Genomic DNA, 27,726 nt, shown 5'->3' with positions numbered 1-27,726 from the left:
TAGTTGACTATAATGATTGTTTCAAAAAGGAAACAATTATTCGGTTGTCGAAGCCCGTGGGGTGTTGGATAGAACTCTCCTGAGTTCTGAGAGCGTTCCTAAGATCGAGTTTTACATGTGTTATCTAGTCCTGGGTGGGCTGAAAAATATGTAATCGCTTTCCTCAGCTGAACTCGACAGTTTGCTCACTAAATATAGACGTTAACATACGGAATGAGTGTAAAAATGTATAGGACTCAATGAGAAGTTCTGAAAATTTCCTCACAGAATTCTCATTTTGTCACCAACATATGTGGTTGACCATGCGCATATTCCCCCCCCCCCGGATGTGATTAAACAGTGGAAAAAGTGATAGTAAACATCGCTCCGCTAAATACTAATTTTGTGTATGTTTTTCACGCTCTCATCAGAAACCCATCCCAAAAGTCCCTCAGGGTTTGATAACAGTGGAGGAAAACGTTCCTAATGTGATGATGACATTTACATGGCAAACTGATTGAAGAATGTGTTACTAGCCATCCGTGGAAAATTCAAAATGAGTTCATCCCGGGAAACATTATAGGTTTCTGGATGATACTGTTTTTTGAAATTCTCTCCTACCGCTCGCCTCGCGTTTGGTAGTTGTCTTTGAGACGGTATTTAAGTGATGGACCAAGACGCCTCCAAAAACGGCATCAGGGAGATGTTCGCGTCGGTGCCTGACCATCACCTTTTTGAAATGGTGGTTGCTATATTACATGCTCGACCGCAGTTACGGCTAGAGGTGAAAAGAATATGCACATGGTCAACTACTGAGAATTTTGGGAGGGAATTTTTGGAATTTCTTAGTTGTTTTTATACACCTCTAGTTGAATTCGTCTGTAAACTTCTATAATTAGCGAGGAAACTTCAGAGAAAAGTAAACATATATTCCTATGAAGGTTTTTGGTCATCGCAGTGATTGTGTGGGGAAATATACAATATGGAATCCTCGTTGGTTTCTATATAATTCTACTCGATTCCGTATGTGAACTTGTGAGCTCAGCTGAGGAAAGTAAACATATATTCCTATGAAGGTTTTTGGTCATCGTGTGGGATAATACACGATATGTAATTTCGGTTTTTTTATGTAAACTTGTGAGCTCAGCTGAGGAAAGCGAATAACATGTATTCCTCTTCCAACACTATTCAGTTCATAGCGCAGCTTGCGGGTCTACCTCGGGCTCCTCCACCAGCTTTGGCTCCCGGGGATGTCCTTGTTGGTGGTGAAAGACTGAGTATTGCTACTTTATGTGGTGGGGAAGCGCGACCGGCTAAGCGATTGAAAGCTGATAGTCACTTGAGTAAGGCTCTTGCTTTTGCACGGGAAGTGTCACTGAATTTGGCGAGGTGTGGTATGGCTTTCCAATGGGCCTCATTCGTATCTTTGTAGTAGTCGTTATGGATTCCATAGAAATTAGTTTTTGAAAATTACCAATACTGTGTATGGGTTGAGGCGGCACTCGACCGTTAATCTTACATGTTCATTAAGTTGCTGTTATAGTGATGTGAGAGTAGGCAGCGGTTGAGATTCACACATTGGTGGACGAATTGTGGTTGGTGTGGAAAAATATGCACATGGTCAACTACGTATGTTGGTGACACTACAGGAAATCATCGCATTGGTTTCTGTACATTTGTACTCCCAATTCGTATTATATAATCAGCGAGGAAACTCTGCTGAGCTCAGCTGAGGAGGTCAAACATGCTATCAACACTCTTGGTTTTCCTCATTGGCCCAGTGAGCCGGCACTAGTCTTGAATACCTCTTTAGATTCTCCCTCTCACCAGCAAGGGTCTTCCTTGATACTCACACAACCATCACCATCAACAGCGGCTTCCACACCACATAAGGACCCCCTGGCTGAGATGACTATCTTGCCGACCCCACAACGACCATGCAGTGCTTACCTTGCATTTGCTAGGGAGCAACTTCACAATGCTAGAAGAATGAGTAGGATACCTTTTGATACCCATACTAGTATTGTATGATGTCTTTTAGACCCCAATAGGGTGATAGATGCGGCTACGTTTGGGGTCTTTGCTGGTCAGCAGTGGATGAGCATGTCGGATGCAGATCGAGCACCGTAAGGTCGATTATGGAGTGTTGAGATTGTCACTTTCTGGTGCATTTTCTGTGCGTTTGTTGGTTCTATTATTTCTCAACGACTACACCAGTTGAGCTCTCAAGGGATATACCAATATCGCAAAAACTAAGAAATTTCTCTCGGCGCCAGCCTATGCCGTTGTGCGCTGTAACGGTGAACAACCGGAAAATGCTGGAAAAAGCCCGCACCGGGGATCGAACCCGCGACCGTGAGAAATACTCCGAAGCCTAGTATATGGTTGCCTTCCTCAGCTGAACTCCTGAGGAGTTCCCTTACTAGAATATGGAGATTCTGGCTAGAAGCTTAACGAGAATTTCCCAAATTTTCCTCAAAATTTCATGTTGTCACCAACACACGTAGTTGACCATGTGCATATTTTCTCCCCGACGGTCTTATACTCCCTTTGAAAGGTATATAGAAGCCTTCGACTCACGAATGGAGGAGTACCGCATGCTGAGAGCTGTAGCTATGGTCACTGGCAATGTACCATGGGCCGCCGATACCAAAAATCTGTAACTTTTTCGACCCGCATTTTCCTGTTGAGTTGAGTATTCCCACAATATGTAGGCAGGCATGTTCGAGAGTCCTAATAGTGATCCTCATCAACGGTTTACAGGGTTGGGTACGGAAACATCGAGACTGCTACATGGAGGCTTTCTGCATAGTAGCCGTCGAGAAACCACAGACGCTAAGTCCCTTGAAGAGGTAGGGTAGGGGGAAAACTATGAGGATTGTTATTATCATGTCGCAGATTGTCACGGGCTTTGATACACCCGCTGAAAGCGCTAGGAAATTTGAAGCATATTGTAGACAACAAACAGATCTTGGGAGAGCTGGTAAGATACAGCACGTCTCGTGTCACGGGCATAGTTTGCCACCTAGGACTCAACTGGATTCGAAAATTTGTATATAGACTCTCCTATTACATTGTTTGAATATTTGCACGGATGAAATTCTAGCTAGGAAACGGTCTCCTAGCAGAAAGCACACAATCGATTCTCAGGGAATCATACTCGGTGATAACACAGAAATTACTACATATCCTGAATCTACGCAAAATCGTTTGAGCTTCTGGACACTACATCACGAAAACGGCTATCCGTGTCACCAGCTGTATTTGGTATTGCCTCGTTGTAGTCACTGATGAGTTTTTAGGAGTAACCAAGCTCAATTCGGAGTTGCTTAGTTATCTGCCGCAGATCATGGTCTGCCTTTCTAGATGGCTGCGAGCTGAATCTAGTAAGTTACCATTGGGGAATGCGTTTTTTGAACCTTGTGACGAAATTGAGCTTCGCTCCGCCTCAACTCACAAGCCTGTGGGGAAAAAATCCGAAATAGAGCCTTCCGGAGGTATCCAAAATTCCAAAATAAAATAAAAATAAAAAAGCCTTCCAAGATAAATTCGCTTCGGAAGTATCGATTTTCCCTCTGCCTTTTCGAAACCAGAAGAGGTGCTGTTCCTCTACAACGTGGAGTTGCTGCCAAACGAACAGAAACTCAGTTTCACAACCCGTTTTACGTGAAGTGGCGTAAAACTCGGTGAAAAACGCGATATTCGCGGTGACATGCAGGAGTCGTAAAGTATGCTTTCCATATCACTAGGGTGGTGAAACGCCACTGTGCTACAACCCGTCAAGAACAACGACTATGATACGCATATTGAGGAAATGCCAGATAAACGGTTAAGTCAGGTACGGTTGACGCGACAATTCTCAGAGTGTTCGACCCTAAAGGGCCTCTAGTAGAATTGATAACATCATATAGTAGAGGGCTGACTTATGAACGAACGCCATATGGTGGGAATATGAGGTGACAGATGGATGGTGACGGTTGGGCCTTGTTTGTATCTTTATATCAAAGATATCTATTGCCCATATCGGTGCTTCCTACTGCTACTCAAAGGGAGCTCCTCATACAGACCGGTGAACAGTTCGATGCAGCGCACGGGCAGAGGGCAGCAGCTCTGTACAGTGCTGGGGGCAGCAGCAGCAGGAGAAGTGGCAGGGCAAGAGATGTGAGCGGGGACTTACCCAGTTTTGAGAAATGGAATTTTCCAGGGTTTGATTAACAATGGGGAAATGAGTTTCTGATGTGATGACATTAACATGGGAAACTGATTGATATGTGTAGCTCAGCTCGGGCGTTTTCTCACTAATTAAATGAGTTTATATACGAATTCGGGTAGAAGTATTCAGAAATCAAGAGGAAATTCAGAACTCCCATGTTGTCATCGACAAATGTGGTTGATCCAATTGCATATTTTTCCACACTGACTGTACCGAACTGTTCATAGTGGAATTACGTGTGTTGGAGTATATGCAACTTTCCCGACCACATTTTTTCCTACTATCTCAGGCACTGTGTAGCTTCCTCTCCCTTCCGGAACGCTATGTATCTGAGTCCCGTTCTGTCCAGCTCACTGCTGAGGTAAGGTATACGCTAGCATTCAACTTTGTTCTGATGTGCCCGCGTGACCTGATATCTCCCGTGGTTGAATAACATTATCACTTTAGGAATTTTCGATAGCCACGTCTTGAACGTGTCGTTACCACTATTCTAGCGATCCTATGTGTCATTAACAGTTGTAGAATATTCATAATATGAACATCCTACTGAGTACTGGCGTATTCCGAATAATATGAATTTCATATTACTAATACATAGTGTTAATTAGTAATCACTACTGACATGACTGTACTACTACACGTATATGTGACAAAACATAGTTATACAAGTTGTCTTTTTCGGTTACATCATGCGCAATGTCAAGCGAATTCTCACCGACGCATGTCCGCAACGGCAGCTCATATACTACATTCGTGACTTTTTTTGGAAATGAATTTGAACTTAGATGGATATGGTAGAAATAAATTAGAGAGCGAATTCCTGAACACTTCGTATTGGCCGCCTTAGGAGTACTTCCTGGTCAACTTCATCTACCTTATGGTGTCTGGGCCGATATCAGCGATAGATGTGGCAAGCGGGTGAGTTTATGCTTCCGTCACACCTTCAATTATAATACCTCAGTAGACGGGGTAGCAGCAGTCATCACTCACACAGCAATCGTAAGGATTTCTGGTCCTCACATGAGCTGGGTCTGGGCTCTTCGAAGGTGAGCACTATTACTATCAATTCGATATCAAATGAGGAAAATGTGCGTTATTTTTCGATTTTAATATGAATCGATCTGGAAGATATGGACCTGTCATGTGATGACCAGATGGCTACAAGTTGTTCACTATCATTAATCCCTGGATAGAAAAACACATTTTTCTCACATCTGCATATCAAGTTGGCACGCTATTTTCAGAGGCGCTGTCCGTCTGATACTGGAGAGACCTTCTCGGACTCCTATGATAAGCTGTTGGATTCATATCTTGCCCGGTGAGTTAGATATGAAATAGGTCCGAATTCTGCCTATGTTCATGTGTAGATATTTCGAGCAAGATCCCTCGATCTCATCGGAAAAGGTGTCTACGAGTTCGGGAGAGAAAGAGCACAGACAGCATATGGTAGGGTTCGCAGTGTGGGAAAATGTACATGTGGCCACCTACGTGTGTTATGCAAGGTCAATTGAGTGAACACAGTTAAATGTCAACTTGATAAGGGTATGGAAACAAGAGTATGACTATGTGCAACACATCAATGATTAATACGTCATTCGACTAGCGCTAGAGATATGATGGAGTTTCACCCGTGATGTGAAAAACACATTTCACATTTCACTTCGCGTGAAACGGGTGAAACTCCAATGCATTGGTACACAAAGGCAAGTATGAGCACAGATATATCTTTGCATGTGCCTTATGCTGAAGCCAGCATAGTGTTGTTGACGACGAGGAAATACAGGAAAAATTCTAGAATTCTGAGTGCATTTCTAGCAAAAGTTGCATTGAAGTTCTCGTAATAAGTGTGGAAATTTGACGCTCAGCCGAGGAACGCAAACGTGTATTCTATTTTTGTGTTTTTCTGAATCGACATGTCCCTTCCTCTAGTATGGGAGTATACGCAGATGGTCAAATACATGTGTTGGTGACAATATGAAATATCTGAGGAAAGATCTAATTGGTTTCTCTTCATTTTCTCCCTAACTCGTACGTAGACTCTCATAATTAGTGACGGAACTCCTGAGGTTAGCTGAGGAGAGCGATCATATATTCCCCCAACACTGCTCCCTTTCTTTAGGGCCTTCTATTGGTTCATCTGGTGATAGCATTTTGGATTGCCCCCCAGTCGAGCAGTCCTGTTGGGGTTGCTCAAGTTAAGCTGGATGTCCCCCTGTTGCGTTCCCTTCGAACTGTGTGTGTACGCGTGCTAGCGCTGGATAGTCTTAAAGGTAGGTGAGCACGGTATTAGGATATACGGTTATTCCGGTCCGTCATTTTGTCAGCTTGTATAACGGCAGTAGATGCTGCAGAGGCTCGTAGATCGAACACTCATGCCGGCGATGAGGAGGAGGTAGCACTACCCTAGAGGGTTTAACTTTCGGGGATGGTAGCCTATCTGCGGTGTGCGTCATCGTTGTTGAGAGTATCCATTTGGTGAGATGTTCTTTTCCCTATGCTGTGATCTTGGAATGAAAAAGTTCACACGTGCAACTACATGTGTTAGTCTGGGTGAATATTCGCTGGAACATAACTCGATAAGAAGTGTGCTGTGGCCTAGTTGATATCTGGGAGCATAGACAAGCGTAGTGCAGTCATTCTCGTTACATTGACGATCTATAAGGTTTATAATAAACCGTTTATTAAAGTACATCTATAAAGCATGTGAACGGTATGGTGATGTTCTTTCAGTGGTCGTTGCTTCCTGGTGATCGTGATGGTCATCGATTGGCTTTACCCCCGTGCTTTCCTCCAGAGTGTCAGCTCCTGCTACCTTCCGTTGTAGAGCTACTCCATCAGTGAGAGTCGTGCTTCGCTCCGTTCAAAATATGTAATTTGTTGTCGTTTTTCAGGAAGCTATATCACGACAGATCTGCTGTGAGTAGCGAGACAGCGGTGTATCTGTTGAAGGTGTGGGTGATGCTCTTGCAGCCGTGGGGAGCCGGTGAGCTCATGGACCTAGTTCGGGCATGAAAAAAATCTTTCCATCACTAAGGTGCTTGGATCGGTACCTCATCGACTGTCGACGTGGACGTGTGGCCGTATTATGTCATGGCTATGCAATGTTTGCTGCGAAATCCTTATTCGTTGCAACCGTTACCATTGTAAGCAGCTGGTACTACTGTTTCTGTCTGTGAGGGTGTATCGGGCAGATACTACCCATTGATGGAGATAGCGTTCAAACACCCCGCAGTGAGCGGCACTTGTGAGGATATGTTGGTCGAAGGCGAAGATGATAGAAAATTCTTCAACTCGACTGAGATTTACAGCTTCGTGAGTGGCTTGTACGATGGCTGTACGCAGGGAAATCATTATCCTAGGTTCACATGTTGGTCGTCCTTTTTGAATGCATTGTTAATGATCGGCTCATGTCGGAAGTAGCGATAAATTCCCTACCCCAGCAGGGAGGAGGCAACGCTGTCTTTGCTAGCCCTACTACTCTTGCTAAGTCATTTGTGGACGAAGTACGTGTGTGATGGGATTGTTGACATTTGAGTGCCTCCTGTAGGTTTATCCGGCCTACCGTGCATTGCTTAGAAGTGGATCGTTCGTGCCTGACTTCAAACACGATATTAAGCGAATATCACTTGCAATGAAGGTAGGTGACAGTCTATATTAGATGTGCATGTTTGTGCAGGTCTCTTCTTTCTGGGGACGGACGATTCTTGTTACTGGTCGTCAAAGTGCGGCGTCGGCTACGGCAAAAAAAGGCGGAGCGGAGGTAACTTCATCAGCACATTATGTTCCGCCGCTGTTGCTGAAACAGAATAATTTGGTTATATATCATGTTTTCGTTTTTTGGACCTCGCTGTTTCTGAATGTTTTCCCGAAGAACGCAGCAGACTCAAGTCCATCAAGCTTGCTGTATCATTTTCTCTGTAAAAACTTATTTCTAATGGATCTGAATTAGGTTGCCCTGTGAGATTGGCAGGCATCATTGCTGCTGTCTTCAGGAGTCGAAGTTGACTCGTCTGAAAGGCATGGTCGAGCACGCCCTCTTTGCTGAAGACAGCAGGGCCGACCAGCCACTGCCGAGTCTGCCTGCAATCTCCTCGGTTACACCGCCGAAGCGAATTTGTAAGGTTGTCATTTTTTGTAGAAGTTGATGAGGATTTTTGGTCAGCGTTTGAGGATTCCCCACCTGCTGGTAGAGTGGAAGCAGCAGAGATCACCAACCCCTTGCCACAGAGTCGGGTAACTGACGTCAGCTACAATCGTCCATTGAAGTGAGTGGGACCATCAACCTTGTTTCAAGTCCATGCTCAGGTACCGAGGCTCTCGGTGGAGTCGACCGGTCGCTAGGATCGAATTTGAATGCCTCTTGGGGCCTTGTAAGAATCTGGCTCGGAGCATTGGACGAATGTTGGGACTAGACCCTGTTGCTACTAGTGATGGGCGAACTGAACCATACATAGAGTGGACGAGGTGGGTCGACTTAATGACAGACAGTATTTCATTTAGTGTGTCAGGTCCCTTTGTAGCGCCCGTGTACTATTCTGGTTAATGGTTTCCTTGTGGCTAATTGTGTCGAATGCAGTAACTGACTCGTTCATTGCATGGGTCGGCCCTGGTACATTATGTCTTCGTTGTTTATGGATACTACTGTTAATGATTGTAGCCTACCGATATTGGACGGCTCCCTGACTGGTTTCTAATGCTTTTGCTCAAGCAGTTGCGTAATGAGGTTAGGAAGGAAATTGGAGCGGCTAATAGCCGCCGGCTATGATAACTATCTATGCAGTTTTCCATCTGAAGGTACATCCGGAAATGTTCTGAAGATATGTTCCGGGTGAGAAATCTTCTACTTGTGCTTGGCACTGTCAGGTTGACAGCTCAATCTCCGATAACACATCTTTAGCGGCAGAAATTCAGCCCACATTTGTAAAGTTTAAACTTGTACAGTATACATATGTATACAATGTATACCTTTTGTATAATACATAATACGTCTCTATAGCAATCCTAGGCGTTGTGTTTCCTTTTTCGCCTAAATGCATGTAGTGAGTGCAGGTCTATCCGCAAGCTTTGATGAGACTCTTATATAATGTGGGAAGAAAGTCAGCAAGTGGTTTCAGTTCGTGGCAATATGTGATCAAGACTCCAGATGCCTACTACGATTGTGATAGCGGTGGGCAGCCGTGCTACTTCAAACTTCGTCAAGATAATTCCACCCGATTTGAGAAGCATATGCGGGAATCGCGTGCCGACATCTACCAAGGACATGTGGAATGGAAGAGGCCTCGTGATCCAGCGATGAAGAAGCTTAAGAATGGCAAGGCACACATTGCTTGAGCTTGGAGATACTATAAGACAGAAACATCTCTGTGTTTGAATCTTTCCACCGCGATTATCGCATGAGCTCTGCGAATAATCGGCTATACTGGGGGTAAGAAGGCGCGAGCAGCCGCAGCCAAAAGGCCGGTGACGCTCAACAGTTTCCACCACGGATGATTCTGCTCGACGATACATCGCCTTTCCATCGTGCTTCTCGGAAACGGCACATGTTAGCAAGCCCTGATCCAGCCCCAGATCCGGTTCTCCGTCGGAGCCCATTTGTGCTTCTGGCAATATCTGCCATCACAAACTACTTCTTGGGTCGGTTTGCCGAGTACGCTATATTTGGGATGCCACTGCTGTTCTAGCCAGGCCGTACTTCCATGATTGTATATCGTGTGCTCGCTCTGGTGTCGGAAGACCGTCGACCTCTCAGTCACAGGCTATCGCATCTCAAGCGAAAGAGAACGTTGCATCCAAAGTTCAGGCTCGCCTCGAAGCGTGTGAGGTGGTGACCTTTCTCTGAGAAAGTTTCTCGTACAAAGTTCGTAAAGTCCTCCGCAAAGTTCGTATCAAGGTAGGACATTGCCAATGTCACATTGGGATAGCGACGATCACGTGATAGCACGGCTATCATAGCAGCAACATTTGCTGAGCAAAGCACTGCGTTGCTCGCCAGGGAGAACCTCAAGGCTAACAGGATCCTCCCGGAGGATTCCTCCGTGACGCCTTCATCAAACGGAGTACCATAGAAGGTTTGAACAGTGAAGCCTCGGGCAACGAAGAGTCAGAACCGTCTGATGCCGCGAGCGATTTGTCGTCGAGTACAGGCTGATAGTATCAGTCAGCTCGTAATCACGGATGTAGTATCAGCATGTGATATCAGAGTGTGATAATGGACCTGCCTTCTATCGAGTGATGTACAATATATATATGAACATGTCGAGTTGTGGTAGTATCCGGTATTGACGCGGCATACCGGCGAAACGCATCTGGGCGAACGGCCGCAGGCCGTTTTGGAAAAATTTAGCACATTCTTTCCTCCGCAAACTTTCAAATTCCGTAAGTGATGAAAAGAAAGAAAGAAATTCTATCTTTCTTTCCGTCAGCCACTCTGTATCTCTATCAAATTCTCAGCACAGTCAGTTTATGTATCACGACCAACAGCCGTACATCCATAGTGTACACGCTTTTGTCTTCCGGTCAGGTATTTTCTCGGTTATGGATGAGGCATGCTTTCGATGAGGTCACGGAACAACAGAATGTATCAATTTCGAAAGCGACTGTAATAACGCAGCTCCAAGCTGAAACGACGCGATGGTCAATGCAGTCGATGGTAGATGATTCAATGCAGTTACAGAGTTGAGCGTCCTGGCTCCACCGTTGAATCGGAGGGGTCAGCAACAGAATGGATGAAGGCCTTGGGATTTCCAGCAGACGAAGTTGCTACCGCATTGGTATCTGGTATATCGAGGTCCTCGATTCGAGGAGTGATTTGAATCTGGAACATGATCCTTGGAAGTGCCTCGTACCAGGATACTGCGAACTTAAGACCCTTATGCCGTGGGTGAGCTACCGGGAGACTCGCGATGAAGCGATATGTGGAGGTCGGTCCCATATGGCGGGTGGGCAGAATTACTCCTATCTTCTGAACCAGAGATACTGGCATAGTGAGAGTATGGACGCTTGGAAGGCCTTCTGGGATAGCTCGGTACGTGCGGGGATGTCGTGCGATATCGAATACGACAACGAGATATGGGTAGTTGATCATCCATCTGTGGCCGGCGCCATACCCGATCTCCGAAGCGACGAAGCAGGGAGGGTCCTATTGATATCGGGTCTGGCGGCCGGAGTCACCGGGGAACGATGCAGATCAATCCCCAGAGCTTTCGTTATTCTCAATTGGCTCCAGGCTGGTTTGGTACCAGCCCGGTACATTATTCTTCACACGGATCGTAAAATACATAACGCTCCGCCGCAAAATTCGTGTTATGTGGGAATGTGCTGTAGGCGGCATGCGGAGCTATATCTCCCCATAATGAGAAGACTCGGGCTGAGATGTGCGTTGCGCGGAGATGGCTGTCACGATTTACCCACATCACCATTCTTTGGCAGAAGCTTGAAGGCCTTCAATTCTTCAGTGGTGGAGGATCTGGGGTCTCATGGGGAGAGACTGTCTGGGACAACCCCAGCTGAAGCAGCGTTATATCGCTATATTCTGTTGCTTAAGGAGTACTTATTCTTCAACCGAGAACTTCCCGGAGGTCTTCGTGTCCTGAACGGATGGGGGCTAAACCGTCTCCAAGACCTCCGACCGTATCCTATTCCAGAGGATGGATGGCATGACCAAGATATTTCGGACCAGGAATGGGCCAAGCTGTGGCACAGCCGTCGAGTCCAAGGAGGTATGCCTGCTCTGCACTGGAGCCGCCGGAGTCCGGTCCAGCTCAGTCAAGCACTGACATGCAACCGTTGCATTGCAACGGCGGTGGACTTACAACGCGGGGTAATCAAGGGCCTTTTGGAACAGTGTGGAAGAAGACTAGTCGATGGCAAATCCAGACGAACTTAGCCGTGCGATTCTCCGTCGAAACCCTGAACTTTGCGAATTTTCTCCGACGCGAAGGCGATAAATCAATCTATTGGATATCTAATCATTTTCAGATTACTTCGCAGCGGGAGGGGAGTCTACTCGCAATTAGCAACAGGAGATCGGAACTTCTTGTCGAATAGCTATCTTGTTGACAGATCATCGGACAGTGGTGTGCGCCGCACACTGTGCGGTCAGAAGCTACGAGTATTTTTCTTCGTTCAGCAGTGGTCTCGCGTTGCGAGTGCGGGCAGAATTTTGACTCTCGTGGACATTATTATGTGGGTGACATGCAGCGATAAATGTCAAAGCCCATGTGTTATGAGGGGTTGTTGTGGCGAGGAGAATGAGGGAAGTGAGCCAGTTGTTACTCTCAAATGTGCTATGAGGGGTGTTGCTGACACCGTCAGCGTGTCAGCCTGAGTGGCTGGCACGTAATTGTCCAACCATGTAACATGTATTACGAATAACGTAAATCCTGCAATGTAACATGAAACAATTTGACATGAACAATAGCAATCGTCGATTCTGCGGATGTACCCAGCTTGGGTAACCCAGGATAGGATGTCCCGATTTTGGTATCGTGTCGGTGACGTGGTTATCGATGGGACTCCCCGAGCTGCTTCAGAGCCCGCACGACTGGGGAACACAACATCATTTCCTTCTTTGAAACGGTCCTATGCTGTAACTTCCAGAATGGCCACATGCAGCGGGTGTTCATCCGCGAAACGCCTTCGAGCATGACACAACCGCGTTCGAATACACTACCAGAGGCCAATCATAGGCGTTAGCCTCAAGTCTCAAACCTGATGCAACAGGCTGTTACTAACAACGTGTCCCAACAATAATTTTTCCTGATTTACCTGGCATTTTTCCTGACATGAGTGGCACGTACTTTCAACAGCTCTTAAGATTGTCAGATTGGTAAAACCAACTTGGTACGATTCTTTCACAGAGAAAATCGCTCTAGCTCGTGTTCATGTACAACACGAAGACCTAGAACACAATCATTAGCATTAAGAACATATCTAATGTTAGGAACACGGTAACCACTCGGCGGGTGACACCCGCGCGTCGTAACTGTCTTTCTTCCATTCGACGTGCTGCTTTTCCTGCTCCTTGTATTTTACGTGTTTGTCTGATATCCGTTGAGTTTCCCAACATTCGACCTATAAGAGCACGAGTTGAGAGTGGTTAATCAGGGTCAAAGCTGGGGACTCACAGACAAGGCATCTCATAACCATGAATGAATTTGAGTTTCAGGTGTGTGCACATATCGCCAAATGATCTGGATTCTTGATTCTGGACTCTCCGGGCTTTCAGCTCCGTGCCGAATGCCAGAGTACTATCACGGTATTGTTATAACTCAAGACTGTTGACCGTCAATATCTACAAAGGTTCTAGGTGATGAACTTAGCAAAGTATATACCACAATAGAGCTTCTGTAACTCTTATGGTGTCCGGAATAACCACAAAAACAATACCAACAACCACAATACTTAAATTAGTTACGAACCGAGTACACTAGCTTGACGCTACAAAAGAACAGAACACAGTAATGGAGACTACGCCAGCTCCTACCATCCTGTCTCACATACAATCTGATATTCGATGCGTACTCGTTGACAAGTGTCGTCTAACATCTCACTATGTAACTATGTCATCAAGAAAATTAGTGACATGAATGGTCTATTTTTGTTGCTGTTGTCTAGCTACAGGGTAGCTGCTACACCATTTCTTGGAAAAAAAACGAAAGGGAATTTCAAGCATGGTTGATACTGGTGGAACTCCGGTGAATCAACTCTTCAAGAGTTACTCTTGTATAATCGTTCCAAAGCTATTCCAGTAGCCTTGTGTTGGATTGGGAGAAGTTCACATTTCACGAGTTAGATATTCGCATCGTCACGAGTTTTCGCTGCAAGATGAATTGGAGTTACACTATGGGAATAACCATTCTATATGGTTGTTTTATTAAATATTCATCTTATCTACAACGTACGCAGGCGTAGCCGAGTGTCAGAAGGCTCATCACACCAACGCAAGGTCTCAGAGATCGTTATGAAACAACTCAAGTGCATCTACGCTTCAGGACTGCCCCCAGGAACGAGCTGAAGGGAATGAGTCAGATAGAGACGAGAAATGGGAACGACCTACCATAGCGACTGAGCTGCCGTTAAGGAGGATAGACTCAATCTTGTCGACACGCTTTCCACCATCAGGAAGGATTGTGCTGAAGTTGTGAGCATAGCGGAGGAGAGATGTTCATTGAGACTTACTATTCCGTAACGTCATCGAGCACCATATTCACGTAGTCGTCAAATCCTCGAAGTGTTCCAACCTGAGACGAGACTAGGACCATTAATCCTTCCGTAATTGATTGTATTATCAGCAGTGGATGTTGGATATATCGTGGGTTTTCTTCATTGCACTAACAAACTGCATGCCACTTGGAGTAGACGTGTATAAAAATCTCCAAGGATCCCCCAAGGTTTCCACATTGTGACACAGAGCTTACCAGTTCACGATCACCCCGCATGATAACCCAGATGCGGCTGCCCACACACTTGTCGACCAAGGCAAGTGGGAGGAAGGACGGCCCTGTAGCAGTGGCTGTGGGGGGCGCTGACACGGTAGAAGACATTACGCGGGGGGAAACACTACAAAACAGGGCTGATCTGATGAAATCCGTAACGAGACGAAAACGAGTCGCCTAAATTCCAATTGAGTCGCATCTCCTAGGTAGAGGAATCCAATTGAGTGATTGCATCCCAGCAAGCAAGCCGACCTCCGAGAGCTCCGATGCCAACATGAACACAACCCCTGCCAGCCGTTGCAGAGACTGTGTCACACGTTTGAGTTGAGCTCCGACTCCTCAGCCGCTGTTATTTCCATCCCATCCGGTGGTCGGATATTTGAGTCGTCTAGTGCAGTCTCGCAGAGAAGGCCGTAGTGCTCAACCACAGCAGATGCCCGGTACAGCGATCGAATCTGATACCACTCCTCTGCCACTTCACACAAGAGCCCCCCTAGGACTTACCTCCCTTATTCGATCCCTTATAGGGCCAGAAAAGAGCCGATCCAATTTCGAACTCTGATTGGTTTGTCCAAGCCAGCGTTTGAGATCATACCGACACACTCGTAGGTAGCAGTTAACCAACATTGGTAAAGCGGGGTCTACAGAGGAACGTCATGGCGCTTCCCCCAAGTGTCTTACCTCGTCCCTGAGCGTCATTGACGAGAGCTGCAATCCACTGCCACACACATGTGATATCCTGTAAGACCAAACATAGGGCCAGCCAGAGGTTGACAAACGTCTGATAAGAACGGCAATGAGCGAAAGGGGAAACTCTAAACAACGCGTTTTGAGTGCAAAAATTGGGCACATGCTAACCTTCACTATTCTTATCAAGTTCATACCAACTAGATAAGTTCCCATGTCGAAAACAGCATCGTATTTCTGTGCAGAAACTCATCAACATGATCAGTAAAACGACTTCGCACAGGGACAGCACAGATCGAATAGTTGCAGCCCATAGTGGCCATCGAGAAGCCCTCAATAATGATCATGAATATGGCTATGATCTATAGGGTTTATCATGCTAATACATTCGATGCATATACCTCCCAAATTATATAATAATGAGATCTACATTGTTCGCCTTGTGCCGCGATGATGATCAGAAGATTGCTAAGATCTATTCTTGATGACTTTTATACCGGCTTTTGCCATGCGTTCGACACTAAGATCTACAGAGTGAATTCGGCCATAATATCTAGTTCGAAATAGATCTTCAGATTCATTTCATCTACACATATAAAGAGTGTAGGATCGATTCCTTGTGTCGTCACCGTTTGAGATACACCGGTTTAGTTTATCCTTCTTCCCTACGTCACGAACTTAGATGTATTCGCCCTATTCACTCGGAACAGTCTACTCCCCCCCCGCTCCCCCCGCTCCTCCTATACGTCTGCTTTCCTCAGCTGAATTCAGTAATTGCCTCACTAATTGTAGAATTTATGGTAGAAATGCAAAGAAACCAACAAGAGTTTCACCATCACATTTCCATCAGAATTTTCCATATTTTGACCATGCGCTCCTCCCCACCCTACCTCCTGCTCCTTATACCAATCGCTGCTATCCACGTGTTTAACTCCTGCCTTCCGAGCCTTCTCCGTATCGATCCACGACACCCAAGGGCATCTGAACAACAAGTCATATCTTTTCATGCGATCCAGAATCGCAGCTTTTTTTATTTTTTACAAGTTCGACTCTACTCACTTGAAATTGAGACATCCGACAAGAGCATGCAGATACCACTCCTTCACAACATCGTCATCCTTCAATTTCTCCGCCACCAAGCGAACATGATATGCTGTAGTCCAGACGAAATCCAAACTGTTATTCACCGAACAAGAAATCAACTTTTCCGCAGATGCCTAAATCGATGGACGCAAAATTACCGCGCGCCACGAAATTCCCCACCCCTTACACAAGCCAAGAATCTCACAGTCTCCTCCGTATCTCTATTTCGGAGGAGCGCTCGGGCGACCTTATCAGCCGTGGAAATGACACTTTTACGTGAGGAAGACACTTGCTGCGCAGAAATACCTACAATCCTCTCGAACGCTTGCAAGTTCTTATCAACGTACATATTTCTTTCCACGGCGCCCGATACTTCTTCGCCAGCTCCGTTTTTCTACTCCACGACTCAACGAAATTCTCCAGAGCCCTCAGCCCAGCAGTTTGTAAAGTCTCTGCCGCCTTCTCCTCAGCTACAGGGTGTATAGGTACAGCCACTGGTTTTTCGGTGATTTCGTGGCGCGCGAAATCCGGAGTGTTCGGCAACACTGGTGCGGGTGCAGCCAATTTCTTAGGCGATTGTGGCGAGGGCTCTACGACAGTCCTGAGGAGGAGGAATATATGTTTGCTTCCCCCAGCTGAGCTTAGGAGTTTCCTCACTGATTATAGGAGTTCGAGTAGAGGTGTACAGAAACCAACAACAATTTCCTCAGAATTTCCATATAGTCACCAACACGCGTATTTGACCATGCATCATCGTCACCATACCACACCATTACTACTTCTCATCATCCACCTTCCTTTTCTCCGCCTCCACCCTCTTTTTCTCTTCAATTACCCTCAAGCGCTTCTCCTCAGCCACACTCTCCTCCTCCTCTTCCTCCCTCCTCCTAGCCGCCATACTATGCCTTACCCTACCGGCCTCGTCTATCGCCCTCAGCCGTTGTAGTTGAACCTGAAGACAACCAACACTACTAAGTAGCTAACACAGAGGCGTTCACCTACTTTCTTATCCCATACACTCCAATTTTCAATATTGCCTCTGAGCTTACTAAGAACGGTCGAGTCCCGGTACCAAGGCCCACCTAAAAACACCCTAGTGATATCAAAAACACTAGTGAAAAACATATTTCACGACTACTGCATATCGCATTTTCCACAGAGTATTACGACATTTCATGTGAAACAGAATTCAGCGATCCCAACGGAGTGTCCTGAGTTGATATGGACCTCTCCTAACCTACCTTCCGCCTCAAGTGAGTAGTCGGTCGAATACCATAAATCCACCAAATCATCTTCATCCCCCACCACCGTGCTGCACACCTGGGGAGCCGCAACTGCCGGAACAGTAGAAGTGACACCATCTACAGATGCCTGCACCAGGAAAACTCCGGAAAACTTCACGCGCCACGAAATTCACCACCTTCCTCCCCAGCCCCTCTTCCTCCTCGTCGTCGTCTAATCCAAAGAGATCAAAATACGTGCGCTTCGACCGAGGCCTGCTTTGGTACCAAGGAAGGCCGAGAGACCGGTCGTACTCCTCCTCTACATCACTACCACTACTATCCAGTCCAAAACTAAAAGTAATTTTTTCAATCCCATATGCTACTACACTCCACCCCTACTAGAAAGCCTCATCTTCTCCAGAATCGGCAGAGGAGCTTTTATAATCATCCGAATCAGATTCATCGAGATCATCAAAGCAACCGGTAGAACGAGGGCCAACGCCCCACAACCTCCCCATGTGGAATCCACTCGAAGGCATCTGAGCGTCACGCACAGCGAAGATTTACGATGATGGAATAAACCACATAAAAGCCCTGCGGAGATACATAATTGACTCGATACCACTCTCTACCCCACTTTCACATCAGAAAATTGCGGAAAATATTTCCCCCCCCCTCACAAGAAAGCTCATCGAATTTCCCACTGCCCTTCAAAGCCTCCTCTATTACAGTGTTGAGCGTGGCCAACTCTTTCGCTATGTCCTCCTCAGCCTCTCGTTGTTTCCGCCACCGCTCGGCTGTCTCCTCCAACTCCCCGACCTTCCGGACGAGCCTATCGAGAGCAGCTGAGCCTCTTTCTGAGTAGTCGCATGGTGTTGATGCCACCATAGATGGTCATAAGGAACTGATAGTAGATTTGAAGTAAATACTACAACGCAAGAAAAATCAGGGTTGATATGAAACTGTGGATCAACCGAGGGGACGATTACCGAAGGGTCCGGGAGGAGGAGGCATTGGGAGGCCCTTGCCCATCATGGGGAATCCTGGAAATAAATTGACAGTGTAGAAGTTGCATAAAAACTCGGGTGTATAATTACCGAAACCCTTCCCGAAGAAAGGCATGCCCTTGCCCTTTCCGAAGCCCTTTCCAGCGAAGGGCGGTGCGTACGGGTGTGAACCCTGAATGGTAGGGACGGCGGAGGGGTAGTTCACTGGGCCGAGGGCTGAAAAATATAAAAGTGAAAACCTATAGGGAAAAGTAGAGGGACTACCCTTGGCCTCAGGTTGATCATCATAGTTGGGCACACCTACGCCCTTCTCCTTCATCTGCTCGGTATAGTAACTGAGAAGAATCTTTAGGTTGAGCGAGGAAGATACGGAATAGGTCCAGAATAGTCCACTTACTCAATTTTATTCTGGATATGCTTCCGACCAGTGGAATGCTGCTTCCTTCCGAAGAAGCTACTGTGAGCTAGGAAGATATCACAGTACTCGCAGAAGTACTTAGGCATTGAAAACCAGCAAAAACCAGCTACTAAGGAAGGTTATGTTGGACGATTTAATTTCGTGGCGCGTGGTAGTCTTTAGCGGAGCGAAGAGAGTCATGAATGTGTATTTGGCTGGCCTAACTTGTGCAATCTTGCTCAACTTTAATACTTTTATGCTACTCGGCTATAATCGTGCGTAAAAATCTCACATTTTCAAATTTCTTTCACAAATTCTCATTACATGCTCTTATACTTTCAGCATGTGTCCCTCTTATGCGTTGCTTCACATTTATTAACTCTAAACGCCTCCCAACACTACAATTCTACTCTTCCCAACGCATTCCCAATCCTACATCGTGCGTAACTTCATCACGTTCTCTTGCACTTCTTGCAGTTAGGCAATTTGTGTACTCACGCAGTTCGTGCAAATTTGCAACCATTTGGCGATCGTATGGGGGTACACTTCTACCCAAACGAAACCTTCAACTATTACTCCACACTGTGGAGTCCACGCTTTACTTTAATAACAAACCAAGTGCTAAAACCATGCAGGAAATGCACTATAACCCCCTCCGTAGGAGCTAGAGGCTCTAGCCTAGAGCTTCCCCGGAGCTAAGCGACGCGGGCTGCTAGTGATTTTATTTGCAAACACAGGTGTTCCTTCTTAGAGGAAAGTTGTAGTAGACTAAGCACTCAACAAGTGCCGAAGTGATGAAAGACGTAAAGCTTCTTATGCAGACTAAGCTACGTTCGTACGCAAACTCAATGACTCAACTCATCCCGCCCTGCCGAGTCGGCAGTACCGACTTCATCTGTGGCCGTCGGACCGCCATCATTACACAGTTGAGGATTGCAAGTCAAGATGCTGACAATCAGAGACTACTGGGTGGCAGAGGGTGGGCAAAACGAGACTAATCTCAGGATCAGTCCTAGGTCCTAGGCTAGGACTCCTAGCTACTAGTGTCTGCATTGGAATCTGTGATTGTGACTAGTTTGACTACCAGTAGCTCTTGAGCCACTACTATTAAGACCAGAGACTACTAATGCTCAAGCTATAGAAGCGTGCCTTGTGCGCTTCCGCGAGGGTCTGGACTGTTGTCCATGCGTTCCAAAGCATGGTGAGCAGAGTGTCCAAGACCCAAACCCAAACCAGACTCGAGTGACTTCTCATACCGCCTCTCACGAACCTTACGAGAGGTATAACCCCTGACCTTAGCAATCCTACAGACAGGTGTAGGATGGTCAGTGTGATCCACCATAGTATTAGAGTTCTTACCACTTCTAGTCAATACCATAATTTACTTATTGAACTCAATATCTGTCACTTGACAAATGCCGTATACTATCCCTCAGCTATTGATGGAAGCGTAGCCACTAGCGGGTATACAATAATGAAACCGTATACCTTAGACCCTGTGCCTAAGTCCAGGTTCCAAGGGAAGATTCAGAGAATCAACTTCAGAACCAACCTTAAAACCTTACGTGTGACGCGCCTGCGTTCACGCAGGAATAATAGATCACACGCATGCACAGACCATGATTCGCACAAAGCAATATAACAGCCGTAACACAGTAGAACCGTAACGAAATGATATCATACTAACGGTCTAGCATGATCACACGTTAGCAGGGCTCCGTACTCTGCGCTGAACCGCACAGCCTTCGCGCTCGACTAGTGGCTCCGGTTTACTCAGATCCAGTTCGTACGCAGCAAGTTCTCACGTTGACTTGATTATCTACTACAGGCGTTGAAACCCCCCAATTGCGCTCCACCTATCCGCCGCCGAGCCGCGCATTTACTGAGCGATCCCAAGCTTGTGAGGCCAGTGGTAAGCAATTCAAGAGAGTACGAATTTCAGCAGAGATACAGCTAGTAGCTGCCAGCTACGGAGAATTATTGGTCCAAATTGAACCATTAATTCTCAGGAATTGGCGAGTGATCCATTAAATATCGTTGAATTGTCAAAATATAATGGAGTTTCACCAGTAATGTGGAAAACACTAGCGAAAAACGTTTATCACATTTCACTCCGCGAAAAACACATGTGAGCAGTGAATAACGCGTAAAACACGTGATATGTGAAACGCGAGAGTATTACGCGAAATACGAGCTCATTACGCCTACAGACTGTAGGTTTGGAACTGTAGGCTACGGTTGGCTGTCGGCCTTCCTTTAGCCCAGCTTGGGCGTTGGGACTACAAGAGCGCAGCTGACGTTCGCGTCTCAGGGGCTCGCTGATACTGTTGTTGTCACAACACTGTTATGTATAGTATACACTAGTATACATACACTAGTACACTGTATGTATAGTGTACATAAAATCTTCATGATACAAGTAAGATGTATCCAGCAGATAGTCTTCTGGCATTTACAATATAAGCCACTGTTCGAATCTGTCGAAGTACTCGACAGCGCGGTTCCCAGGAGTCACTCCTGAGGAGTGTCAACTTCCTGTCGTGTTTGTCAATGCCTGTCCTATCATGATCATCACTGCTATACTTATTCTTGTGTGCGGCTGTCGCTTTGATACTCATGTTGTGCCCTAAAAGGGTACTTGAGGGACATGAGAGTATTATACATCGCCAACCCATCGCTTGGGCAAGGAGCATTCAAAATGGCATCCATTGTGTACGAGATTAAGATCTCTCTTAATCAATGCGACAGCTGCGCGAAATGGCGAAGGGAATCTTGCTCACTTTAGAGAAACTCAACACCTCATACTCGCGGCAATCGAGAACGGTATGCGATTGATTGATCAAATGAAATGAAATGAAATGAAATACGAAACCCTCTCACTCAGCCTTCTACACCTGGTGTTGCAAAAAAACAAAGTTCTACCTGCTGAAGTAAAGCTTCCATGAGAGCATCAAAATATAAGCTAGAAAATGGACTTCTACGAGTCGAGAGAGTGATCGGAGCCCCAGCCACGAAATCTGGACTATGCAGGCATCGTAATTGTGGTCTGAAACCTCTCCGAAACCAACTTATAACCGATATCTAGCATAATCATAGATATCTAGGAGATGAAACATTCATCGAGATTTAAGGGTCGGGACACACATATACTTGTATATATTGCATTGGCCTGAAGGTGACAACTTCGTTCACGCCGTGACAGTTTTCAAGGCTCACCGAAACTTCCAACGCCTCGCTTTAGATAGACGTAACCATCTTGGCCCCAAGATCTTCCCCAGGAGTTTCTGATGATGAAGTAACTGATCAGACGGCAGATAATCGGCAGGCTATTAACACTGTTAGTGTTCCAGAAATGAGCCAATTCGGATCAGCACTAAGCCGTTTCGGATCAGGAAGGATTAGAAATGAAGACGCTTGTTCTTACTCTTGTCCGTTCTCGGTCCCATAGCCAACGGCGACAACGCCATGATCGATAGAGCCACCTTTAGCATTACAATTGGCTAAAAAAATAACAAGAAGGTTGTAATTCATCGGCATCCGCATCTATGAAATATCTTACGGTCCGAATACACTCCGGACTTGTAGTGTTGGAAGGATTGAAGATTAGCATACATGGCGATAGAAACAGGGGCAGCCGCTACACCCTCCATCAACGCCTTCTCTGTTTGATGCAACATTTGGTTCCCAGTTACTTCGCCGACCTATGAACAGCAAAGAGATTATGACGCACAGTAAGGATAACCGAGAAACATGGTGCGGGCGCAGTTGCAGACGAAAGGAGCCATGTCACGTATCCCTACTGGGAGTCCGTCAGTTTTGTTCTCAACCGTAGCTTGGCATGTTTCGTCCGAACCGACGTAGGGGTAAGTCGACTCCTTGTCGACACCAGTCGCTTTGATATACTCAAAGGCCTTGTCCATCAAGCCTCCATTGCAACCCCTGAGATGAGGAATGAAACGCATCGTGACTCACCCACTTACTCGTTTCCATAGGCACCGGCGCAATCGACTAGCTGCTGTTCGGATAAAGACAGAAGTTTACCGGTAGCGATGGCATAGCGCGGCTCGAGAGCACCTAAATGCACCAAGTCTCGAGGGCTCTAGCGGGTCCCATGGAGAGGTACCAATCGCGGAAAACGCCCAGCAGCTGCCACAGTATCCTTGGTCCTTAACCGGATTGAGCACACCCTTCTTTCTCCAATCAACCGACGTTGGAAGAGTCGTAGTTGTTGGTCCAGCTGACACGGAAACGACAGGCTTCCAACGGACACAGAGAGTTTCAGATCTCACCTCCAGCAACAAATCCATCTCCCATGCCTTCGCTCATATCGGTAGAACTGAGCTTGAGGGCGGCGAACTCCTCGAGAGTCAGGTCCGTGTATTCGTTGACTCCCAACTTGTATGAAAGGTCTGATTAGCTCAGTACGCACATCTTTTTACAACTGACCGGTATCACTCACTCTGGGCGTTGACTTCCTCGATATAGTTCAAGTTGTCATGGAAGATAGCAGCTCTCTTCATCTCTTCATCCTTATTGTCATAACTTTTACCATGCCTGCAAAAGAAGGCATTATAAACGAAATACAACTCACACCGTTTCTCACTTTTTTTGGAATCCAATGAAAGCCAAGCTCGAGGTTTCCAGATCCACGGCCTTGTACACAGGAAAGGCGAGGAGGAATACGACTGAGATGGTAGTCATTTCAACTCGATCACTCGATACAACTGGTAGGTAACGCGAGTCTTCACCGGTGAGTCTCAACGAAGTTTGAACAAGGCTAGAGTATGATAGGATCGATGACTTGGTATTCCGGGGTCCAACGAATTAGCGAAAATGAACAGGAACACATTCTCGGTCCGCACGTCACTTACGTGTGACTCACTGTAGCGCACAGACTCGTGCCCTCGGCCGAGGAACTTTAACAACCCCGCAGCTTCTCAGGTGGTAAGAAATCGAACGAAAACAGATTGAAATTTTATCTGAAGCTGATTGCTGAAAGAAAACTAGCTTAAGACCATAAATGACTCTTCTCTTTAACGATAACTAACCTCCATTTTTTGGAATGCTCCTTGTGCGAACGCCCATCCAGCACACACGCCCCACTAGGGCAGCACGCAGGGACGACTGTATATACATTCGCTCTGTCGCACTAGACAATTAATCGAGCACGCTCAATACCTAGTGGTACCTATAGATTCGCAGAGGCTCCTCGTGCCCACAATTGAAATTCATCTCCGTTGTGTGAGAAGTCAGTGTAAGAGGCATTACGCATCACACAGCGCACAAACTTATTTCACGCACGCCGATAGGATGCGATGGTCGGAAGATCTCTTATGAGCTACTGCTTCCGTGATTGGAACTAGTTGAGTTCTCTATGTTGGCAGTTGAGCGTGCCACGCTCAGCGTGTGTCGACTTACCGTGTGCCACTTACATGCCATACACTGTATGGCATACACAACTTTCGCAGTTTCACTCGATCACACACTTCATCATCCAAGGGCTCGGAAGTTCCGACTCGGGACCACGTGGAACCGAGGTGAGGGCGAGTTGGCTTCTCGTGTTCCTTCGTCAAGTCACCCGGAGCAACCGATACAGCACTAGTGTGCCGGCCGGGGACGGCTTTTGTCTTGGCGGACGTCCTCGTCTGACTGTGGATATCTTCTGATTCGGAAGCTCTGAATCGAATAGAACCTGCAATATGGCTCCCGTATTGAAGTTCCAGCCCGGAACTTCCGGAGTGACCCAACTTACTTCTTTCTCAATTCACAAGCCACTTCTGCAGCGAAACGGTGACGAGTAATTCACGTCATGCCGTTCGCAGTTGATGGAGGTTCTGTGATGGGAGTTTTGGCAATATGTCACGGACGAGGGTGGATCTCACAAACCCATGTGGGAAGCAGTCCACGTCCGTGACGCATTCAGTGCCCGGGATAAAACACGGCTATACCAATCAGCCACCGTGCAGATCCCGGGTGAATGCCCCCCATCTCAGATAGAAAAAAAAATAAACACCGTCACACCCAAGATAGCTCGTCTGATGCCTAACTAAGAGTGCTTGAGGGTTTCCAACAGGAATTCTCAAGCACTCTGGGGGAACTTTCTCTGTTCTTGGGTGTGTGGTCCGAAGGTGATCAGACTGGATCACTGCTTTAGCAACGACTTGACGTCTTGCTTTTCTCTTGAAATTCCGTCATCTGTCTTTCGGCTATCCGTGAACTTGCTCTCTTGGGAGACCTTCACTCACGTCATGCCGTTCGCAGTTGATGGAGGTTCTGTGATGGGAGTTTTGGCAATATGTCACGGACGAGGGTGGATCTCACAAACCCATGTGGGAAGCAGTCCACGTCCGTGACGCATTCAGTGCCCGGGATAAAACACGGCTATACCAATCAGCCACCGTGCAGATCCCGGGTGAATGCCCCCGCCTCATGTCGCCAAACCTCTCCCGCGTGCATGTTCGAAGCTCCATACTTGCATGCCCAACGGGTTAATTAAGGGTGTTAGCAAGTTCACGCCTGGGTTTTATGTCAGTGATCTGATCCCTTCCGCCGTTCTCGGGTCCCCAACCCATGAAACACAGGTGTGGCCTTGTTACTAATCACTCTTAAACACAAATCCTAGTGATCCCAGAAACACCTTATCCGACCATCCTCAGACTATGCGGGCAGCGGGCCTCGATCACAATTACTTATGAGTTCGTGACTCACGGACTTATATGAAGTTCACCTCCTATCCACCTAGTCCAGAGGGCGGTGTACGTATTCTCTCACTATAGCTGCTCCGTACCTGGCGAGCTTTTTGACCTCCTCGTCCCCATATGTATCGATCATCGCGTCTTGGCGCCACCGCGATATTCCTTTGATAATTGCCCTTGGTGCATCGGCACGCAAGTGATATACTGTCCCACTTCTACGGCAGGAATGACCAGAAAATTTCAGAGACTGCATAAGGTCCACCTCGCCAATAGAGTCCGGTAGAAACTGGGCCAAGCTTTCAACTTCCGCCGTAGACTTCTTATAGATTTTGTGGAAGGTTCTGAGTGGCCTGGCCGTCGCGTCTCAGAGGCTAATCATAGTGTGGCAGCAGCACCATTTCCCCCTTTGTTCGCACACATCCTTCGAAGCATTACACGAGGTCTCCACGTACTCAATCTTGTTGACTTTGGTGACACCGAGGTGTATTCTAATATGAGTCCCAGGGACCCCAGGTAGTGTCTCGGTGATATCCTGGCTTCTTACGCGCAGCAACTCGCCGGACCTTAAGCTCGGTGATATCCCGCTGAGGAGAGCTGATCGTAAAAGGCTTTTCTCTGGTTTGTCCTTGATTCAAGGACCTTGAACTGTGCCTCAGGACAGTCAAATAGGGACTCAACTGCACTCTCGGGCATTATGGCAGCGAGCTTGGCATCCCGCCGGGGCCTTATACCGTATAAGTTATACGTGAAACAGCCTGCATGGCTTGCTTAATAAGCGTTTCATCCGCGGCCTCCATGGTGCTAAAGCCTTCCAGTTTCTGCAAAGTCCTTAGGGCTTTGATTCGCTTCTGTACCGAGGTGGAATTCAGCTCAGTTACATCCAACAGGCATCTGATGTATCGGATAACTTTACCGGCGGACAATCCCATTTCATAGACCTCTCTTCTTGCCCTTTCGTAGCCTCTTCTTGTGTCCTCACTTATCGAAAGCCCTAGTAGCTCCAGATTCTGAGCAGTAGCCTCAGCTGAACCGTGTGCAGGCTGAATCTCGTTCCACTTCGTGAAGGCGGAGTTTTCTGACATGGGGAATGTAGCGGTCCAACGATGACGGACAAATCTGGCATCCCTTTAGTTGGGCCCACTCAAATTGACAGGAACTCAGTCGGGTCCGCAAACGAGAAACCGAGCACTATGAACCCACGTTAGTCGTGAGTCACAACTTCTGACGAAGGTGATGTCTTACAGACTTGAAGAGGAGTGAACGCCACAGCTTTTTTTAAGGACTTAACGTGGCACCTGCCGCCACGACCTCGGCATTTGACCGGTGGATACCAACGAAGCACGAGTTAACCTAGAGATATCATCAGCTATGCTGTTCAAGGTCCCGGCAATATGATGAACATTGAGTCGGCAACGGAAGTCGCCGAATTTCCGAACGACGGAAGCAAGGCTCATAGAGCGCGACCTGAAGCTTCTTAGTACTGACACCGTACAAGTGTTGTCAGAGAAGCATCTGATATAAGTCACCCACGTAGCACATATTGCCCGGATGTACTCGCAGCCGTAACAGACTGCGAGTAGTTCGAGGAAATTACTATCACCGCTGACGAACTTCACTGGTTCCAGCTCGGCAGAAAGTTGATCATCGAGCCGATTCCTGCGCTCATACCAAATCTGCCTCCAAATCTCGGGATTTTCCTCCATATTTATCGAAAACTATCGTAGATTCCGAGTATCGCATCGTGGAAAGAAGTCCCTACCCAGACCGCATCCAGAGGCATCGGTCACCAATAGATATTCATCCTTGTAGTCAATGTATGGATTACATTTGTTGTGACTGTGAATGAAGGTCTCGGCGGACTTATGTAGCTCTAGGCGCCTGGTTGGTGATATTCTGACGCTCCGAAGAGACGGTCGCTGGCTCACGACCATCAGTACTTCATAGAGCTTATCCAATTTGGGCCGTATTTCGGGAATCCAACCTGTACACCAGTTTATGCGGCCAAC

At 46.8% G+C, this 27,726-nt stretch overlaps 6 protein-coding genes across 7 annotated transcripts in view; 1 reads left to right on the top strand and 5 right to left on the bottom strand.

The window, feature by feature from the left end:
* Pmar_PMAR000561 (hypothetical protein) overlaps positions 1 to 8,735 on the top strand; it is a gene marked incomplete at its 3' end in the record, with an annotated part of 14,287 nt that extends 5,552 nt beyond the window's left edge. The window contains exons 19-45 of the mRNA XM_002771462.1: positions 1,172 to 1,322; positions 1,793 to 1,972; positions 2,021 to 2,105; positions 2,537 to 2,638; positions 2,795 to 2,831; positions 2,878 to 2,962; positions 3,282 to 3,365; positions 3,818 to 3,935; positions 3,987 to 4,140; positions 4,482 to 4,553; positions 5,040 to 5,110; positions 5,157 to 5,238; positions 5,437 to 5,510; positions 5,560 to 5,638; positions 6,312 to 6,462; positions 6,517 to 6,584; positions 6,923 to 7,029; positions 7,084 to 7,175; positions 7,227 to 7,335; positions 7,384 to 7,504; positions 7,552 to 7,695; positions 7,740 to 7,829; positions 7,869 to 7,952; positions 8,185 to 8,308; positions 8,355 to 8,457; positions 8,498 to 8,562; positions 8,701 to 8,735. Of these exons, the coding sequence (XP_002771508.1) occupies positions 1,172 to 1,322; positions 1,793 to 1,972; positions 2,021 to 2,105; positions 2,537 to 2,638; positions 2,795 to 2,831; positions 2,878 to 2,962; positions 3,282 to 3,365; positions 3,818 to 3,935; positions 3,987 to 4,140; positions 4,482 to 4,553; positions 5,040 to 5,110; positions 5,157 to 5,238; positions 5,437 to 5,510; positions 5,560 to 5,638; positions 6,312 to 6,462; positions 6,517 to 6,584; positions 6,923 to 7,029; positions 7,084 to 7,175; positions 7,227 to 7,335; positions 7,384 to 7,504; positions 7,552 to 7,695; positions 7,740 to 7,829; positions 7,869 to 7,952; positions 8,185 to 8,308; positions 8,355 to 8,457; positions 8,498 to 8,562; positions 8,701 to 8,735 (2,667 nt within the window). The remainder of the gene's footprint in view (positions 1 to 1,171; positions 1,323 to 1,792; positions 1,973 to 2,020; positions 2,106 to 2,536; positions 2,639 to 2,794; positions 2,832 to 2,877; positions 2,963 to 3,281; positions 3,366 to 3,817; positions 3,936 to 3,986; positions 4,141 to 4,481; positions 4,554 to 5,039; positions 5,111 to 5,156; positions 5,239 to 5,436; positions 5,511 to 5,559; positions 5,639 to 6,311; positions 6,463 to 6,516; positions 6,585 to 6,922; positions 7,030 to 7,083; positions 7,176 to 7,226; positions 7,336 to 7,383; positions 7,505 to 7,551; positions 7,696 to 7,739; positions 7,830 to 7,868; positions 7,953 to 8,184; positions 8,309 to 8,354; positions 8,458 to 8,497; positions 8,563 to 8,700) is intronic.
* Positions 8,736 to 9,239: 504 nt separating this feature from the next.
* Pmar_PMAR000560 (hypothetical protein) lies at positions 9,240 to 10,666 on the bottom strand. Its single transcript, XM_002771461.1, has one exon. The coding sequence runs from the start codon at positions 9,782 to 9,784 to the stop codon at positions 9,290 to 9,292; it is 495 nt and encodes a 164-aa protein (XP_002771507.1). The 5' UTR covers positions 9,785 to 10,666; the 3' UTR covers positions 9,240 to 9,289.
* Positions 10,667 to 14,173: 3,507 nt separating this feature from the next.
* Positions 14,174 to 14,736, bottom strand: Pmar_PMAR000559 (U6 small nuclear ribonucleoprotein E, putative; the record flags this gene model as incomplete). Its single annotated transcript, XM_002771460.1, has 4 exons — positions 14,174 to 14,203; positions 14,250 to 14,325; positions 14,372 to 14,433; positions 14,611 to 14,736. The coding sequence occupies 4 exons, from the start codon at positions 14,734 to 14,736 to the stop codon at positions 14,174 to 14,176; spliced, it is 294 nt and encodes a 97-aa protein (XP_002771506.1).
* Positions 14,737 to 14,939: 203 nt separating this feature from the next.
* On the bottom strand, positions 14,940 to 18,509 carry Pmar_PMAR000558 (hypothetical protein; the record flags this gene model as incomplete). Its single annotated transcript, XM_002771459.1, has 14 exons — positions 14,940 to 15,083; positions 15,133 to 15,269; positions 15,310 to 15,409; positions 15,487 to 15,552; positions 16,206 to 16,296; positions 16,375 to 16,532; positions 16,586 to 16,704; positions 16,746 to 16,999; positions 17,178 to 17,350; positions 17,401 to 17,480; positions 17,640 to 17,769; positions 17,819 to 17,972; positions 18,021 to 18,160; positions 18,351 to 18,509. The coding sequence occupies 14 exons, from the start codon at positions 18,507 to 18,509 to the stop codon at positions 14,940 to 14,942; spliced, it is 1,905 nt and encodes a 634-aa protein (XP_002771505.1).
* An 81-nt stretch (positions 18,510 to 18,590) lies between these two features.
* On the bottom strand, positions 18,591 to 19,132 carry Pmar_PMAR000557 (U1 small nuclear ribonucleoprotein C, putative; the record flags this gene model as incomplete). The annotated part of the gene is made up of 4 exons (XM_002771458.1): positions 18,591 to 18,664; positions 18,719 to 18,844; positions 18,893 to 18,963; positions 19,026 to 19,132. 4 exons carry the CDS (start codon positions 19,130 to 19,132, stop codon positions 18,591 to 18,593), a joined length of 378 nt encoding a protein of 125 aa, XP_002771504.1.
* A 2,698-nt stretch (positions 19,133 to 21,830) lies between these two features.
* The window catches only part of Pmar_PMAR000556 (thiolproteinase SmTP1, putative), a 6,591-nt gene continuing 695 nt past the window's right edge, over positions 21,831 to 27,726 (bottom strand). Inside the window, exons 1-10 of one of the 2 annotated variants that reach the window (XM_002771457.1) lie at positions 23,629 to 23,745; positions 23,485 to 23,579; positions 23,315 to 23,434; positions 23,149 to 23,262; positions 23,006 to 23,099; positions 22,826 to 22,964; positions 22,585 to 22,726; positions 22,450 to 22,525; positions 22,242 to 22,324; positions 21,831 to 22,194 (exon numbers count right to left, since the gene is read on the bottom strand). In XM_002771457.1, the coding sequence (XP_002771503.1) occupies positions 22,142 to 22,194; positions 22,242 to 22,324; positions 22,450 to 22,525; positions 22,585 to 22,726; positions 22,826 to 22,964; positions 23,006 to 23,099; positions 23,149 to 23,262; positions 23,315 to 23,434; positions 23,485 to 23,579; positions 23,629 to 23,726 (1,014 nt within the window). In that variant the 5' untranslated portion in view covers positions 23,727 to 23,745 and the 3' untranslated portion in view covers positions 21,831 to 22,141. Of the gene's footprint in view, positions 22,195 to 22,241; positions 22,325 to 22,449; positions 22,526 to 22,584; positions 22,727 to 22,825; positions 22,965 to 23,005; positions 23,100 to 23,148; positions 23,263 to 23,314; positions 23,435 to 23,484; positions 23,580 to 23,628; positions 23,746 to 27,726 lie in introns of those variants that run through there. The other variant, XM_002771456.1, reaches the window with a different exon arrangement.

This window comes from Perkinsus marinus, assembly GCF_000006405.1.
Source record: "Perkinsus marinus ATCC 50983 genomic scaffold scf_1104296962770, whole genome shotgun sequence".
In the NCBI taxonomy this organism is placed as follows: Eukaryota; Perkinsozoa; order Perkinsida; family Perkinsidae; genus Perkinsus; species Perkinsus marinus.
The sequence above is the reverse complement of the archived record's forward strand: the minus strand, read 5'-3'. Positions and strand labels throughout refer to the sequence as shown.

What these genes read in the sequence shown, in the direction of transcription:
- Pmar_PMAR000560 (XM_002771461.1), bottom strand. Translation starts at nt 9,784, where the DNA reads ATGGGCTCCGACGGAGAACCGGATCTGGGGCTGGATCAGGGCTTGCTA.